The sequence below is a fragment of the Lissotriton helveticus genome, chromosome 7 (assembly GCF_964261635.1).
Source record: "Lissotriton helveticus chromosome 7, aLisHel1.1, whole genome shotgun sequence".
Lineage (NCBI taxonomy): Eukaryota > Metazoa > Chordata > Amphibia > Caudata > Salamandridae > Lissotriton > Lissotriton helveticus.
In genome coordinates this window covers 138,199,410-138,218,838 of record NC_136068.1, presented here as the reverse complement: position 1 = coordinate 138,218,838, position 19,429 = coordinate 138,199,410, and the positions used below count along the sequence as shown (strand labels likewise).

Here is a 19,429-nt window from a genome sequence, read left to right as displayed (position 1 = left end):
ACAAAGATGGCAATGTCTTTGTCACCACAATGTTGTTTATACTGCTGCCAACCCATTCTCTGCATAAAGGGATGTATACATTGATCCCTCCCTCCCCCTTGCAGAGTGCCACACTGTTAATTATAATGGCACACTCTTTCACATCACAGAATAGAATCCACTACTGCTGACACAGTGCCCTTTTTTGTCCTTTGATCCAAGTATAATGGCTGCTGTATCCATCTTCTTTTGATGTCTATATAAGGTCTTCAAGCCAACTGCAGAAAAGGAACCTCAGAGGATGCCTGGGGAGAACTCTGTTAACATCATAACTTCAAGTCAGCAATGGCAGCGGTTGGCAATGCCTGAATAGACAGTCAAATCAAATCAAATCATCTTTATTCGGTTTCCGTTTGTGAAAAACCATAAAAGTACAAAATACAGTAAACATTTTAAAAAAAAGAAACGTTGAATTCATTCAATACTAAAATCATACTTAAAAAGAAATATTTTACTGACAGAATACTTTTTAAATGAGAAGATCGTTATTATTTTGTAAATTCAAACGATGTCTAAGACATAGTTTTAGGTACTGTGCCACTGATGTTGTCATTAAGTTATTTTCCAGAAATTGTAGTGCCAAGTAGGCAGGGCGGCATCTGCGAATTTTCATAACTTTCAATACAGGCAATATCCACCTCCTGCGTAATGGGACATAGAATTTGCAAAAGAAAAGAACGTGAATTGTAGACTGCGAAGATGTTGAATCACAGGGACATACTGATGCAGTTTGTGTCCAAACATTCTGGGTGGGGAATAAAACCATGTAGTGATAAAGGTTAAACCTAAAACGAGTAAGAAGTAATTTTTCAAATTGTGACAGATCGTATTGCAAGTATGGTTGAATGGTTGGAAACAACTGTATTAATAGGCAATGTTGGACAGTTGGCTTTCCTATTTCATTCAGCATCCGAAGTTGGGAAAGATGCGACAGACAGAGAGTTTTTAGTTCTTTTCCACAGGCACTGTAAACAAAGATGGCAATGTCTTTGTCACCACAATGTTGTTTATACTGCTGCCAACCCATTCTCTGCATAAAGGGATGTATACATTGATCCCTCCCTCCCCCTTGCAGAGTGCCACACTGTTAATTCTAATGGCACACTCTTTCACATCACAGAATAGAATCCACTACTGCTGACACAGTGCCCTTTTTTGTCCTTTGATCCAAGTATAATGGCTGCTGTATCCATCTTCTTTTGATGTCTATATAAGGTCTTCAAGCCAACTGCAGAAAAGGAACCTCAGAGGATGCCTGGGGAGAACTCTGTTAACATCATAACTTCAAGTCAGCAATGGCAGCGGTTGGCAATGCCTGAATAGACAGTCAATAAAACTGCAACTCGGGGGCTAATATTTGTGATGGGTCCCATTCGGTATGCACTGCATAACAGACTATTTTAAAAAAAACCTTTCCAGAAGCCATGGTAAAACTATTCAGCCGGAAGCCAGATTGGAACGGTCAGTTCCATCAAAGCAAGGGTCACAGGTGATCACTGCTGTCTCTAAGTAGTCCCATCTGGGTCATTTCAGGTATATCTATCATTTTTAGGTCTGGCTTGGCAGCGCAGCTGTTGCCCGGCCTACTGTGATCAACCTAAAAAAGAGCTTTCAGGAGAACAACAGAGAGGAGCTTTGGCTTTGTTTATGATATGCGTTTTTTTGTTCTATAACATTTTAGTGACATTTAGTAAGAAAATACATACAAAATAAACCAACATTGCAGAGGCTCTGTGATACAAACAGAAGCTGCACACCCCAAAAACCAAAAAAAAAGAAAAAAACCATAGAAAAATGACAATGAAGAAATACATATGTTTTGATTGGGCAGACGTTCTGCACTTCTACAGAAAAATTGCTTATGCATTACCCTCTAACAGCTGTAATCATTTGTTTATCAAGTTGCCAGAACTCTTTATCAAGTCTAACTCATTATCAAGTCTAACTATTGTGTTACTGTAAATATATGCCACTGCAGTTATATATGTCTCCTAGATAATTATGGTGTTTGCTCTAATCTGGTAGCAGCACAGATGGGAGAACGGGAGTCAGATGGAATTTGTTAAATGTAAATGTACAGGAATTTATATAGCGCAAATCACCAAGCGGTTTCTAAGCGCTTGCTTAGGGAACCCGTCCTGGTATTCCCCTGTGAGATAACCCCGGCAGGGTATCCGCAAGGTGAAAGCCAGGCATCCCGCCGCGAGGGGCCGTTGTGGAGATTAAGCAAGCTATTGCCCAGAGTCGCAGAGTGTGAACCCGTGAATCGAGTAGGCACCGGAGCGAGAATTGTCGAGTCCATGGAAATTTTAGGACTCAAGACCCCGCCGAGCCGGGAATTGAACCCTGGTCCCGGGCTGACCTCTGCTTCCAGGTCTGCCTCCTCTAACCAGTGAGCCACACTTCTCCAGTGAGCCAATTTGTTGCTGTATAGCAGTCCCAGCTTCATCCCACCTTCTCTTTCCATCATCTATTTCAGAGATACCTTAACACAGCATTTCTTCCCTGAACCCTAAAAACTCCTTACTACAACTTCAAGCAACCCTTACATGAACCCTGAAGACCTCGTACTATCCCTTGATGCGACCCTTCAATGAACCCTAGAATCCTCTCACAACCTTTTAATGCTACCCATACCCGAACCCTAAAAAACTCATACTATATCTTACATATACCCTTACATAAACCCATGAACCCCCATGCTCCCCCTCCACACTAACCTGCTCTGAACTGGAAACCCTTACAACTCTTTAATGCTGCTTAACCCTGAACCCTAAAAACCCTTACTACTCATGAAAACTACCATTCCTTGAACCCAGATAGCCCGAAACCGGTCCTAGGATGCTTGTTGGGGCACAGGGTCAAGACTGATTTGTATATGGCTGGGTTCAAACTGGAATGGCATGGTGACCAAAAAACGATAGATTTGGGCTCAGATCTCTGTACTGGGGTGAATGTATGACATTGTTCTGCATTCTGTCCATCAACTGTTGTTTTTGCATTTGTCACCCCGAGTGGGACGGGTATGCTCAGACGTGAGTCCCGTGCTCTCCATGCCACTGGAATCAAGCTATCCTGGCTGATGAGGGCTGAAAGCCCAAAACTGGTCCTAGGATGCTTGTTTCCAGTCCAGGGAGGACCTGGCTTGGCAGTTCGGGTTGGACTGTTCCCATGGGGCACAGGGTCAAGACTGATATGCATATGGCTGGGTTCAAACTGGAATGGCATGGTGAGCAAAAAAACGATGGATTTAGGCCCAGATCTCTGTACTAGGTTGAATGTATGATATTGCTCTGCATTCTCTCCATCAACTGTTGTTTTTACTGTAAATATATGCCACAGCAGTTATATATGTCTCCTAGATAATTATGGTGTTTGCTCTAATCTGGTAGCAGCACAGATGGGAGGAAGGGAGTCGGATGGAATTTGTTGCTGTATAGCAGTCCCAGCTTCATCCCACCTTCTCTTTCCATCATCTATTTCAGAGATACCTTAACACAGCATTTCTTCCCTGAACCCTAAAAACTCCTTACTACAACTTCAAGCTACCCTTTCATAAACCCTAAAGACCTCGTACTATCCCTTGATGGGACCCATCAATGAACCCTAAAATCCTCTCATAACCTCTTAATGCTACCCATACGCAAACCCCAAAAAAACCTTACTATATCTTACATATACCCTTACATAAACCCTTAAACCCCCATGCTCCCCCTCCACACTAACCTGCTCTGAACTGGAAACCCTTACAACTCTTTAATGCTGCTCAACCCTGAACCCTAAAAACCCTTACTACTCATGAAAACTACCATTCCTTGAACCCTCAAAACTCCTTACTAACCCTTAATGCTGCCCTTCCCTGAACCCTAAAAAAACATTTACCCTATCCCGAAACCTACACCCCCCTTAGTGCTACCATTCCGTGAATCCTACAAACTCATTCTTACTCCCTAATGCAACTCTTACTCGAGCCCTAAAAATAAGTAACTATCTCTTAATCATACCCATCCCGAACCCTAAAAATCTCTTAATACCCCTTACTGCTACTCTTCCCTAAACCCTAAAAAACACTTGCTACCAATGCTTCTCTTCCCTGAAATATAAAAACCTTACTACCCCCTTAACACTGTTCATCCTGGAACCCCAGAAATCCTTACTACTCCTTGATGCTAACCTTCTGTGAACCCTAGAAACCATAACTACTCCTTATAGCTATCCCTGAACCCTAAAAACCCTTACCACTCCTAACAGCTACCCATCCTTGACGGTTAAAAAACCCTACCACTCCTTAAAGCTATCCTTCCATGAACCCAGAAAACACGTATGCCTCCTCAATACTACCAAAACCTAAACCATAAGAACTCTTATGAACCCCTTCACTGTACAATAATACCTGATTACCCCTTAACATTACCCAGTCCTAATCCCTAGAAATCCCTTACTACTCATTAACATTACACGTCTTTGAACCATGAAAACCCTTTACTACCCCTTAATAATAGCCATCGCAGAACCCTAAAAATCCCTCACTAACACTTAGTGCTACACTTCCCTGAACCCCCAAAAAACTCTTTACTATTCATTAATGCTTCACATTCAAGACGCCTAAACAACATATGCCTCAATGCTACTCTTCCTGAACCTTGTAAACCCTTTACTACCCATTAACACCACCCAGACCTAAACCCTAAAGTCCTTACTACCCATTAATGCTATTTTTCCCAGAACACTAAAAATCCTTTACTACGCCTAAATGCTATGAATTTCACTCCCAGGCACACGTTACGTTTGAAAAAGGTTTCCCTGTTTAGTTTACAGACACAGTAATTTTAAACAAAGTATACACAATTTCTGTTGGTTCTTTTTTTTTTTTTCAGGTTTTATTCTTTTGCTTTCAGCCACAGCCAACACGTGTTTCATCGCAATTGGGGCGTGATCCCGCAACTTCCTCAAGGCTATACTTTTCAAGGTGTTGGGATTTTATATGTGGTGATAATTCCAACCCACAAAGGGGTTCCAAGTAGTCTCGCGACTGTCCTGAAGCACAATTCCTTATATATGTAGGTCCAGATTTCCACTGTATGTCATGTAGTCTTCAAGAGTTACAGAGTACAACAACCAAATCCGAGGCAACACGTCCACTGAGTGCGGTAAACGCCTAAATGCTACCCTTTCCTGAACTCTATAAACTCCTCGCTACAGCTTAATGATATACATCCGTGAACTCTAAAATAACATACCAACCCTTAATGCTACCCTTGCCTGCACAATAAAAATCCCTTATTACCATATACAACTATCCTTCCCTAAACCCTAAAAAACCCGTACTACCCTTTAGACCAGTTCTTCCTGAACGAGAAAAAATTACCCCTAAACGCTGAACCCTTAAAAACTCTTTACTACCCTTAATTGCTACCCATCCCTCAACCCTAACAACCCCTTAATGCTACACTTCCAAGAACACTAGAAACTCCTTTATTTCCCTTAGCAGTACCTTCCCTGAACGGTTGTATGATGTTACAACGAATTCCGTTGCAACGCATGCCTTTACCACGCATGCGTTACAACGGAATTCCTTTCCCACGCATCTCCTTTCCCACGAAAATGCCTTTAACACGCACATTTTTACAACGTTTTTCGTTGTGAAACTATGCATGTTATTGGCATTTTTCTGTTAAAGGATATATCCTATCACTGTAAATTAACGCTTATATTTTTCCCCTGTGAAACCACCCCCTCATTCCTCCTTACCTCTCCACGTCCACTTCTTTCCAATCCCTTCCGATGTGACGTTTCACGTCGTTTAGAGGAAACGGAAATGGTTTTCCGTTTCCTCTAACGACGCCGATTGCCTCCACATTTCTTCATCTTTCTGAATCAGGTGAGTTTCTTTTGGGGGGGGAGACCCCCCCAACCCCCTTTATTAAACCCACGTTTTTTGTTGGTGGTGGGGGAGACCCCCCAAGCCCCCCCCTTTTTTGTTTACTTTTGCACACATGCCTTTACTACGTATCTCGTAGTAAAGGTATGCGTGGTAAAGGCTTTTCGTGTAACCACGCATGCGTTGTAAAGCATGCGTGGTTATGGTTACTCGTGGAAACGGCCGCGTTGTAGTGGCCGTTTCCTTCCCTGAACATTAAAACCCTTTATGATACACGGAGTCCTAGCAACACTTTGCCACTGCTTAAATCTAACCGTTTCTCAACCCTCAAAACCCTTACTACTCAATAACGATACCCTTCCCTTAACCTTCCAAATCCCTAAACCCTACCCTTCCCCGAACCCTACAAACTCCTTACTATCCCTAAATGCTACCAGTCCTACCTGCAAAAAACCTTAATTACCCCTTAAAGTTACCATTCCTTTAAATCTACAAACCGATTACTACCGCTAACGGTACCCATCCCTGAAACCTAAAAAGCTCTTATTGCCCTTTAACACTACCGTTCTCTGCGCCATAGTCGCTTTACCAGACCATGTTCAGTGGACCACAGGATGAGCAGGGGCTACTGGGAACAACTGTGGGGGTTGGGGCCTTTTACTTCTCATCCCCCAGGGCTGGCCTTACTAAGGGGCCGATTATGATTGCGGTTTTTCCGCATCCTCCGGGCCGGCGGAAGCCACCGCCGGCCCAGAGGATGCGGAAAAACCGCTGCGGAGTCTCCAAAGACCCACCGCCAAATTAGGATGGCTGGTGGGTCTGGAATTCCGTCCGCAGCTAGAGAAAAGCTCTAACATGGCTGGCGGTGTCTATCAGACACCGCCAGCCATATTAGGATGGTGGTGAATACATGCTTTTCCGTGGCGGCTTTTCCGCCGTGGAAAAGCATACGGACTTTCACTTTGGGGGCCCGTTGCGGGCCCCCTGGGTGAAAGGGGTGTGGGGGGTGCACATGGGGGGTACCTATGGTACCCCCCTGCATTTGCATGCACAAAGTGGCAGGCACTGCGCAGTGCCTGCTGCTTTGTGCATGCAAATGCGATGCATGCATTTTTAACATTGCGGCGGGTGCAGCTTGAAGCTGCATCCGCCGCAATGTTAAAGATAGAGGATGTGACCGCCAACCTGGCGGTCACATCCTAATCTGCTCGGAGGGAACGCCGCAGCCCATGCGGACGTTCCCTCCTCCTCAGGGGTCGCGGACGGACTCAAGTCCGTCCGCGATCCTAATCGGCCCCTATGTCTCTGTAAACTAGACCAAATACAATCCTTTCCACATTTGACTCTCAGTGGAGGCGTAGGTTGAGCAGTCACAGGCTTCTCAGGGAACTTAGTTTGGGGGTTCCTAGGCTCACAAACCAATACAAGTCAATGCAGCAATTCTTTAAATCAAAGTCCAGCCCAATGCTTCTCTTTTTTAGTAAAGACAAGTATATTATCACACACAAAAACATCGGAATACTCGACACAGGCAATTATGATTGAATCCCAGATTCTTTGGAACAGTGCTAGGTGCTTAGAGGAGCCTCCGCTGATGGGAGCATCCCTTGCTATAGTGAGTGTCCGGTCTGGTACTGGATTCCCCCCTGTGTAGCAAATTCAGGTTCTATCAGGTAAATTGGTGGTGCAGCTTGTGCTTCTCTGTCCCCTCTGCCCGTCTGATAATCAGGTTGCACCCAGGTCCCCCAGGCCTAGTCCCAGTCAATCTCTCACCAAGGTCAGGTTTAGCAGACGCTGGTCAAACTTAGCCTTTTTAATTTCTCATCAATCTCTGGATGTTGTGTTGGATTGCGGCCAGCCTCTCAGCAGCATTGGAATCTTCCCCTGCTGCCCGAAAAAGCTTAAAGCGGTATACAGCAGTTCAGGCAAGGTGAGAGCCAGAATTCACTTCTCCCACTGTAGTGGGACCTCACCAGCAGCAGTCCTCTTTGGCAGTGCAGTAGCCGGCCACTCAAAATGTCGCTCGCAGAGTCACGACAGGATCTGAGTCTTCTGACGATGGCCCTCTTCCGGGTGGTGACAGCAGATCTCGATTTGCCCTGGCCCTCCAGTGAGTACTTGGTGGTTCTTCCTTCGCGTTTTGACCAAATGTCGCAGGCTGATGAGTTCTTTGGTGTGGCAGACTCCTGGCACTATCATTGGCACACAGTGCTTTGTGGCAAGGGCCTCATATCTTCATAAGACACACTTCATGTTGTTCCTCTTGGGTAACTGGAGTTCTTAATAGCGGATCCTGTGACACAATTGGCAATGTTGTAGTCTCACAGGCCCCCTTCTTCAGGACCTGACACACTTGGCAGTGTTGCAGTCACTCAGTGCACTTAAGGAGCAACAGAAGCTGATCTCACCTTCAGTCGGGCCCATCACATGAGCACGCTGCTCCAGGGGCCAGGAAGCTCCAAAGGGGTTTGGTCACAAAAATGTCATTGCCCAACCTATGATCACTATGATTCCTTTGGGGCTCTTGTTTCACTGTCAGACAGACCCTACACAAGGGTCCCTTACAGCAGTCCTCCACATTCCATTCCTCCTGCGTGGTTGTTGCTTTGTTCCCTTGTTCACAGGTAGGATCTCGTAGCTCTTACGACAGTCAGTAATTGTTCTTTCAGATCAGACTCCAGTCGATGTTCCCTCACCTCTGGGAAGTTGGTTTACGGAGTGACACCAGCCCACAGCTGGAACTGTTCCGGATCGATTACTCTTTCATGTATTTTGGCCGGAGCAACCTCCCAGGCGTGGCCTCTATCTGCAAAAATACTCAGTCCAGCATAACAGTCCTCAGGTGAAGCACCCACCACAAAAGTACAAAGAGGCGCAAGCAGGCTGCACCCAGCTATTGATGATCTATGCTCTCTGATCAGGAAGAGACAAGAATCTGTGCCCCTTCAAAGGGTTAATTTCCTCATCAACAGATACTGCAGACATCACCCTGTATCCCGCCATCCACCAAATGGCAGCTGCAATCACAGTCATTTGCTACCTAGTGTATCAGGAAAGGCCCTGGTAATTCTAAGGAAAGCTTGTCTCCTCTTTCCTCACCCCAAGGACTGGTGCTCCTCCTCCTATCTAAAAGATGCCAGCAATCCACATATGCTGACTTGTACTCAGCTATGGCTGTGGGCTTCCAAAATGGAACCCAGAGACCTGTAATAGTTGTGCATAACACACTACTGTTTCTAGCTTAAATGCGCATTCACAAAGTTTGGGATATTATGTTACAAGATTCTGGGTTAATCATGAGCAGCAAAATTAGGTGAATAGGCCAGTAGACATGCATTCACATTACATAGGCAAAATGTCTGTCACTATAATTGTCTTCCACTTGATATACTGTTACCACGGTGCTCCAGGCATGGAACCCTTGACAGGGATGATTGTCCTCTCTCACTTATGAGAGTACACTTGGTGCACCCCTCCTGGTTTGTTTCAGGACTAGGGGCCATATGTATCATTCCAAATTGCGATCGCAAATGCCGAAATTCGCAGAATTTGGGCTCAGTGGTATGTATGAAAGAAAAACTGACTTGCAAAATAAGGAATCGCTAAATTTACGATTCCCTATCTTGCGCTTGCATTTAAGGAATCGCAAATTGCTATTCCTTAAATGCAATGTAAGAAGAACTTTAAGTTGGTGGTAATTTGCGATATCTCTGAAAAATGCACTTTTTTTGCATTTTTCAAAGTGCCATGTGGCGGTTTGCCACATGTGCACACATACACATTTCAGGGGTGCAACAGGGTGTCCTTTTGACACCCTGGCACCTTTGAAATTACATTCTCAATTTGCTAATCTCTAATTTCAGAAATCGCAAGTTGAGAATGTCTTCCCATTCATTCCTATGGGCCTGTAGGCCCAAAGGAATGAAAGGGGAGGTATTCCTTAATTGCGAATCACAATTTGCAATTAAAGAATATGTAGGATTCGCAAAATGATTTGCAAATCCTACATACATAGCGTTTTGCGATTCTCAAATAGCGATTTGCAAAAAATCGCAATTTGAGAATCGCAAAATCAGAGTTTGATACATATGGCCCCTGGTCCACAACTTAACATTGCCGAAGGGCGGGCCTATGTTCATGCGTGCACACAAGATTTGTGTGTGGAATGACTGGTAAATCAAAAAACCCGGACTATAATTATGCAGTTCGGGTAGATAGCACAACTATAAATCATGCAGGAGACATTCCCGTCACAACATCATTACTAGCCCCTAATGTTATACTTTCCTGAACACTTCAAGCTCCTTACTACCCCAAAATACTTACTCAGGGACTCTGCCTGCTAGAAGCAGCAGGAACCCAAGAATGAAATACTGGGAAGAACAAGAAACCAAATAACTCATCACTTCTAAGGGGATCCTCAGGCTCCCACTTGTGATTCCAGTTATTGACATCATCTTCTTCCTCCCCACAGTTATCAATGTCCCTGGAATCCTGAACTCTGGGGAGGTGTTACTAGGAAATACAAAGAACGTCGTTATAAGGCACTTAGTGGTGTTGCACTACAAAGAAAAGCGCAACTCTTAAAAGAATTAGAAGAGCGTTTTTAGGGGCCAAGTAGAGGCACTTTAGGGACTAGGCTTATGTATAGTGGAGCTGAGCTGCACTTCCCATTCAGAAGTAATTAGCACTTCCTCATTAACGGAGTTATTTACAGTATGTCAGATGTTTTTCTGTTAAAAAAACAATTTGGTAATAGTGCCACCCCAACCAGTTATCATGACATTACCACAAATGTAGAGATAAATATTCAAGCATTGTTTCTGTCCCTTTTTCAGCAATTATCGATGCAAAATTAGCACCACGTATCTGCTTGTGCTCTGATACTAGTAGGAGCAGAGTAGTAAAGTATATATCTTTCTTAATGGAGGAATAGTGTTACACTGAAAACCAGTTTCCACGTATTTCACTGGACGTTTTACAGCTCACACCTATTCTAAAAAATAACCCCAAACGTAATAAGGCCTTCCATGTCAAAATACAAAACCAAATATTAGTGCACGATTACTACAAATTTGTTCGCAATTTTGTTCTATCTAGGTAAGGTGGACACCACTTCCCTTTTTAGGTCTGGCTTGACAGCGCAGCTGTACTGATGACATATCTTTAGAAATTCAATAAAATATAAAATATGCATAGAGTGGGCTTTGGCTCAGCTCCACTAAGATGTGTACTACTATCTCACCTCATGCTATCAGCTGGCGGTGTGTAATTTCAGCTTTCCAGGAGTGCTTCCAATAGAATGCAGGAGGGATTGTTCTAAATGTGAAACATTCTACAGGGCATCAGTGGCACGGGACCCCGGCAGAGATGCAGAGTCAGGGAAGCAGGGGAGCGGGATCTGGCGCATGCAATCCACGATTCACAGTGGGTGCTTTGTTGTGCTCAGATAAAGGAGGTATCTCCTAATAGTAGACATAAGTTATTACACTTTACATTTTTCTGGAGGACATATGTCGCCAGCAAAAATAAACTCCATAGACCCAGACAGGTCTCACTGCTGCTCGAAATGCAGGGCCCCTCGGGCCAACTTTGCCCACATGAAATGGAATTGTGCTAAAATAGGAGAATATTGGAGGGCGATTTTGGGGATTTTAATGCTCATGATTGGGCAAGAGTCTTCTCCTCTTCCCGAGGTTGCGTTGTTGGGCTATGCATACGAGTACCCGAAGAAACAGAGGAAATTCATAGCAATTGCCTTACTCCTTGTAAAGAGAGAGATTGCAATCCACTGGGGCAGGCGGATTACCCCCACGGCCAAGGCGTGGCTGGCGAGTCTTACATACTGTAATACTAATTGGAACTTGTTTGCGTCATGGCAGCCCCCCATCTCCAGACCGAAAGACATTTGGTACCACCTGAAAGACTATCTCCTGCAAACTGGGTCCTCCCCCCACAACAAAGCAAACCGGCGGGTATTGTTCCCACTGGTGTGGGTTAAATTCATGTTCACAGGGAAATATAGTACCAGTCTGCCTGAGTTTGTCAATGTGTAGTAGTTATGTAAACGAAAAAATCTGATAGGATTTGGAGTGGGGATCAATGGCGGCTCCTCGAGGGAGTGCTGTGGGGTGGTGAGGCGGGGGAGGGGCAAGGTGGGGGGTAGTAAACTCCGGCATATACGGCCGAATGGAGTTAAGTAAATAAATAAATACAACTAATTACATTGCGTGGGCTGCAAATTGTATTTCCGGTGAGAGTCCCTGATCCCTTCGGGATTACCAGAGGCACTTGTAATGAAGATGTGGTCCAGAAACAAATTCCTGCTTACACCTCCACCATTTTTTAACATATATGCCCTTAGGTTATCCCTTTCAATAAGAGAGTATTTTCACAAATTGAAGCCATCTTCGGAGTCTCAGAACCGACAATTCCTGCTTTCTGGTGCCCGCGCTGAGTGTCTGCACCCCTGTCCAAAGTACTGCATTCCAGTGTGAGAATCCCAACTGTGGTGAAAACTCAACTTTTTTCATTCCTTTCTATTTACTGCATGTTTCTCTTTGATTTCTCAAGAATTGCCCTTTGCACCTCTAGTCTTCAAAGCTCTTTTCCCCTGGTGTCTTTAGTTACCTGAGTTCATCTTCTTTCAGGGCATTCCACTTTACACTCATCATGCACCCCTGTTGGTGTTACCCAGGGATACTCTACCAATTTAGGTGTCTTTAACTGTTCTGTCAGGAGCGTCCGTGAGCCCTGTACGATGACATCCTAGACACATTGCGAGGATACCCACTGGACATGTGAATATGTACCATTTGGATTACATGTACTTTATAAGTATATCTTGGAAATCTGGCAGGCATCTGGACCTACACTGAACATTCCATGCAAAGGTGTTGATAATACATCTATGTGTAATGTTCCATTATAAATCAAATACTGGGGAGGCCAATAGTTCTGTCTTGTATTTGAAGTCCCTCTTAAACATTAAGAACGTTTGCAATGGGAAAGACAATATAAAAAACGATTACTTTCTGCATGTAGTGCATTTATGAGATAAAGATTTTCATGTGATGATTGGGCATACTTTTGAGATCGAAAATAGTCCTCGTGCATTGGAATGCAAGAGCCCCACTGGATTTGGAATGATACATGAATTGGCCAATAGCATGTGGTGCGAGAGAAATGCTCCTGGTGGTGGAACCAAAGCCCCATTCTAGATATGTTTCCAGGTTTCAGTAACAATAGGTCATAGACGGATGTGCTGCTATGCTAGACCTAAAAATGGCTTCTGTCACAAGAATTTCCTTTGCTATTAGCCTATTCACACACGTACTCACAGGTTAGCTCCAGCAATATTGGTCTTGTGTCTCTGTAAGTATTTCATACTAATATCTGCACACTTTTTTTCACGAATTGTGTTAAACATGTGTGCTTAGGGTGGGTAATAACGTTAATAAAACAGTAAGTCTGTACAAAGAAAGATAAAGAAAATTGTTTTGTTTTAACAAATTAAATTGAATGTTGACATAAGATCCATGTTCGTTTCATAATGTATAGAAGGAATCTCCATAATTGGAAATAAATTGCAGGAGAAAATTTCACTTCTTTACATAGTTTAATTTTCTAGGTAAGCAACATTTCTTATATAAAGGAATGCACTGTAAATGTTCATATGATTGTGTAATATCTTATTTTGAGAGAAAGAAAAAGATTAATGTTATTCTTCACTAGTATTCGGGTTGAATTTTAAGATAAAATCAAAATGGTAATTTCTGGATGTTAAAAGTCAATCGCTATTGTAGCTTCGCAGTAAAAATCAGCATTTATTGTTCATGTAAAAATATTCAGACAACTGATTCAGATCGGTTTATAATTGTATTGTGAAAATATTTTCAGGATTATTTTTGAAAATAGTAATAAAATGCAATGAAATCTTCAGGAAAAGGACAAAGTAGAGATTAGAGAAAGATGTTGCTTGCACTTTGTCAAGAAACTTGAAGATTATACAAACACAATAAGATAACAAGGTGTACTGTATTTGAGTCACAATTTGTTCTGTTGTTTCTTAGGCGCCACTGATGATTAAATCATAGAATTAAAAGGGATAAAAAGGAAAATACTTTAATATCATACTAAAGTGCAATTATGTCAAGTTCAGTCTTTTTGAATTCCTGACGGGAAAAGCATGTTATTGCTGAAAAGGTGGTACTTGTAATGTGTTGCAATGTCATACTATTTCAAGAACCTGCAACCTACGAAGAGCATTAAAACTGGTGCAATACCACAGAGAGGCCAGAATCGAAATAGGGTCTCCAAGGGTCGTGAAATGGACGTACTGCAAAATCTTGGTAGTGTTATTCAGACATCCTTTGTGAGTATGTTTCTCTGTTAAAAGGTGTGTACAGCTCTGACACGGTTGACAGAACTCTGTCCAGATCACCATTAACTCTACTGCTAACATAGATGACCTGACACACTGTGCACTCGGATATCCTTTTTTTCATCCACTCTAAAGTGCATGCTGCTGCCCACCCGCCAGCTGCAAGGAGGCCTGGAGTGGTATATGCAAGCTGGGAAATACTCACTATTCCAGGAAGAGGATGATGCTGCTGGGCGTCTCAAGGGCGTCATACATCTGGATCAGGTTCTGATGGTCCAGCTGATTCATGACGTCCACCTCGTTCAAGCCCATCTCCTGAATAGCAAATAAAGGGAAAATCAGGAGAACTGCTTAATAACGTGTACTGACAATTCAAACATAAGCAAGCAATGGCCAAGTTAATAGTTAGGAATGGTTGTTCAAAGCCATCCCTTGAAAAGTAAGAGGCCAAGGCAGGAGAAACACCTGGTACCTTGGAGTGCTTGAGGCATCCCCACTGACACTCCCATCAATGGCAGTGCTACATCCTTGGAGGCACAGCTTGACATGGCAGCAACATCAACACACGTAACAGTAGCGCATCCTTGGAGGTACACTCACACAATACAACACTTCTCTTCAAGGAAACTGTTATACACTACGATGGCTCTTCTGAGCAATCGTTATTAAATTTTATATTTTTTTGTACATTTTTCAGTCATGTGTTTAGATTTTTTCTCAAACCACTTTTAATTAATATTGGTCATCAAAAATGCAGAGAAGCATTATTCCACCTACAGCTGCTGAACAGTCACGATATATGTTTTAGGAATGGTTCCTTTCTTAAAGCTGCAGTGGTCTGTAGAATATCAATGAAAGGTTAGCTTGCAGCATTGTTTGTGACAACTGTTACTCCGTACAAGGTGTTGTTTCAAAAATCCAAAATTCTGAATTATACAGAGGTTGAGATATTGTCTGTAAATTGTTTTCAATATATCTGTTTTTTATAACCTGAGCAGTGACATATCAAATGATCTACTGATTTTGTTCTTTCATTTTAAATTGTACTCTGTCTATTCTTTTATGGCCATGCTTGGTCGAATAAAGATGTTTTTGATTGATTGATACCCTCCAATACTTTATGACTGATGTACAAAATTATTAAATCTTAATAATTTACCATTGGAGGAGCATACATACGCACAACCGCACACAAACAAGCAATCATAATCAGCTATTAGCCTTCAATGAATGTAAGCAGATTTTAAAATGAATAACATGGTAAATTTTAAAACATCTACTATATGTATATTGTGTATTACGTATATACCTGTTTGTACTGCTCACACTGAGGAAGGTTACATAATCATACATTTTTCAACTAGACAGACAGACAGATTTACCCCCCCACCAAAAAAAACCCTGCTCCGATTCTGTTTGAAATGGTTTATGTATTTTAGTAGTGACTGGCTTTGGGATAGTTCCTGGATATTTACTGAGGTAAGCGCGAGCAGCTGAGATAAGCAGAGAACCTACTGGTCAACAGCATGAAACCTGGATGGGCAGAATCAGCCTTTCATCCTTTCTCTGTCGATGATACAAGTACGATTGAATTGGATATTAGTAATATCTCCTAGTGACATATACCATTCAGCTATGAAAAATAGAAATAGTAACTATTATTTAAAACGTATTTCACAGAAATTAAATGTGTAAATAATCTTGATTTAGAACTACATGTACGCATGAATAAAATTTAAGGAACAGCGTCCCTGTGCTTTTGGGATGGTATTGTTGAAGTAGTTGCTAATTCTCTGCAACAATAAACTTGAAAAACCTTATTAAATAATCATTAATATTGAAGATAAGCAATGCTTTTCGATTACTAAGGGTGGAAATGAATTTATACAGCTGAATGTTTTTGTACATGACTGCACATTATTGAAATGTCATAGGAAGGTGACCTCCACAAACACCAGGTTATATGCCAAAAGGGTATGCACAACAATTGTTAAATAGGATATCAAAAGGGGTAGCAAAACTTGTATTAACAAAAAGAATAATTCAGCAGCAAATTTGTGTAACATCCTGGATTTCAAGGGAAACAAACGACATAGTTAAATGTACGCTCCGGTTGTTGTTGGATCTCGTACAAATCAATATCGGGCAGCTGCTGTATATGGAGGGACTTTTTCCATTTCATGCTTATTTTCCTGTCTTATAAATGAATGACAATACTTTTGAATCCTTTGCTTACTTTCCCGTCTAATACATAAACAACTGCTTTTGAAACCTTTGTTTGTTGTGGCTGAGATCTATGCAATTAGAACTGCAGTTCAACACTGTTTGAGACAATCCTCACCACAATGAATTTCTAGAATCATTAAATATCTGACACGGTTGTTAAAATAGCATTATTTCTATTTGCATTACATGTTTATATAATGTATGCTGTTATTTTAATTGATGGATGCCGTTATTCTAAACATGTAATTCCTTCATTTATTTTGTAATGTTTAACAACATATCTTAGCATTTAATTCTCTGTTCCATCAGAAAGAATTAACACAATTCACTGATGCTAACAACTTAATGAATAATACAAAGCAGGTATTGAGAGTCTTGCTAACTGAAAGATGTAGCTGAAGCTGTAGGTGCAGGTCTCTTTCATATATTAAAAAAATGTCTTCCGTGTTAAAAAGGTAATTTTATTCCCTTTCTATATAAGGTCATCATATCTGACCCCACATGCTTAAAACAAGAAACTAAATATTGTTTGTACATCTGGAACAAATAAAAATACTCATGAACACAGTTAGAGTACCTATTAAATCATCAATTGCAACTCCAGTTTATCCGGTATAAATTAGTTTATAATTGAGAGGCTTGTTCTCCATGAAGTACATTGGCAACACAATAAAGTGTTTAATAACTGGATCTTCCAACCTGTGGTAGGTAGTGTTGAATAATATCCAAAGCCTGTGCATTTCACTGAAAAACACAGGATGGGTGCTGATGTCATCACATTCTTTTGCAATGAAAGGATGTGTGTGGCTCCAAGTCAAGGAATCAAGAAGAAAAGCAGGACAACTGAAATCCAAGCTAATTATCAGTCTTAAAGCTAAACTACGGAGGATTTTGAACATTTTGAATGGTTTACATTGTTTTTGAATAACACAAGCTTCTAGTGGACAAACAGGTGGTAAACACTGTTGGCAATATTAGCTCGAGTGAGGCAGCAAAATTAACAGTTAACTCTCAGATTAAAATAATATTCCCATGAAAAAGAAGTGACAAATATGTTACATTTATAAACTCATGTTATTTGTCACCCTATCTCTATGTCAAATGCTATAAGTTGCACGTGTGATCACTCAAACTTGTAAAATCTCTGGAATTATGTCAAAGTATACAATATGAAGAGATACAAAAATAACTTGGCAGAACAAAAAATATTCAATTTAGAGTCTAACTAATATTATGAACACTTTGGAACTAAAAGGAAAATAAACACAATATAAAATTATGTTCTTACTCGACAAAGAAAAATCAATGGTGCATGCACTGTACAAATAAGCAATTTTGGGTGAAACACATTCTGAGTAATTAACCGCATTCGGAACAAAGTGATCAACTGGGACAGGTTGTATTATCTGCACCATTACACAATGAAATTGTTCATGCAATATGTGCTTTGAGAAAACTCTATTTCTAGTGTGAAAAGAAAAAGGTGCACCTGCTCCTTGTTTTACATTTTTGCAAAGCAAATCAACCCTGCCGACACATGATATGGTCATGCAAATTTCTGTGTGTGCTGATCTGGAGTGTGAGATCCTTTAAAATGCAAGTCTTTACAGTGTTGAATTTTTCATGATGGTTAATGTTAAGATTTGAGGAAATATAGAAAACATGCATTAAATGTAATACAATACTCAAAACAGTAATACCATGCTCTAAAATTATATCAATTTAACACCTAAAGAAACCTTTGCTAATTATCTAGGTATTAGGTTACAGAGTGAGGCACAAGAGCATTAAAACCCTAATAAAACAAATACATTTAAAGTAGGCTTGTCCGGAGCAATGAAAAGAGCCATGTTTTCTTATTAAACTGTCTACAAATATTATAATTTTTTATGCTATTCCTAAATCATATCTTGCCAATATTTGAACACAAAAATACAGCGGTTTAAAACCAATTGTGCTAATCCTAAATCATACCGTGGCAACATTTGTGCAAAACAGGCGTGTGGTCAAATATGCATCTGGAAAAAAATCTATCAAAATAAAATGATCAAGGAACTTAAATAAAGGCGATTTCGATGAAAAATAGCTTTTTCATCATTTGCTATATAGAGAAAACTCCCAAAAGAGGCCATATTAACCACCAAATGGCCTAATTATATATGCCTTCTCAATCCTTTCATTAAGTCCGCCCTTGAAGTTACCAATAATGGAGGTACTTTGGCAATCTTATGAGGTGTAGTCCTAGCTCCCCACAGCACTACTCTCACAGAATCCGCTAAAGGAAAGATTTTTCAACTAGCCTTCTTAATACAGTCCTTAACTAAGTGATTAATCCTGTCTACCATACAATTAGCTGTGGGTGATAGAATAATATACATTGATGCACAATTCCCATACCCCACAAGCACTCCACCATTCCTCTAGATGTCAACTGCCCACTACTATCACTGAGTATACCACAGAAAAAAAACCTTTCTGCCAATGATACCACATGATAATCATTATTGTCCGTTGAGGCCATATTGATCTGCTTCTCACATGGGCAGAGTCCAAAATCAGTGATTCCCTCTACATGTGTACACATTTATGTTAATTTCACACATGTGCATACATAATCGTGACAAACCTTGTCCTTAGAATCCTGGAATTTGATAACTTTGGCCACAAGCTGGAGTCCTGTGGCTTTCACTGTGCATGTGTGAACATCACCAAACCTGCCCCTGGAAAATCCAAAATGGAAAAATGAACGTCTTATACATGCAAGGTGCAGTTTCATCTTGAGTGACACTCCTACACAAGGGGTGTGGTCATGCAGAGAACAATCCAGATCACAGTTAGTGTGTATTACTCGTCCAACCTTTGGTGAGTGTGTTAGTGTTCTAGTGAAAAACATTCCAGCT

The 19,429-nt window shown here is 41.4% G+C and overlaps 1 protein-coding gene across 2 annotated transcripts in view; it reads right to left on the bottom strand.

Annotated features, from left to right (window-relative positions):
* Positions 1–19,429, bottom strand: part of MYLK2 (myosin light chain kinase 2) — a 158,764-nt gene that overhangs the window by 57,601 nt on the left and 81,734 nt on the right. For both annotated transcript variants that reach the window (XM_078651759.1, XM_078651758.1), the window contains exons 6-7: positions 19,156–19,249; positions 14,509–14,618 (exon numbers count right to left, since the gene is read on the bottom strand). In XM_078651759.1, coding sequence (XP_078507885.1) covers positions 14,509–14,618; positions 19,156–19,249 — 204 coding nt within the window. The remainder of the gene's footprint in view (positions 1–14,508; positions 14,619–19,155; positions 19,250–19,429) is intronic.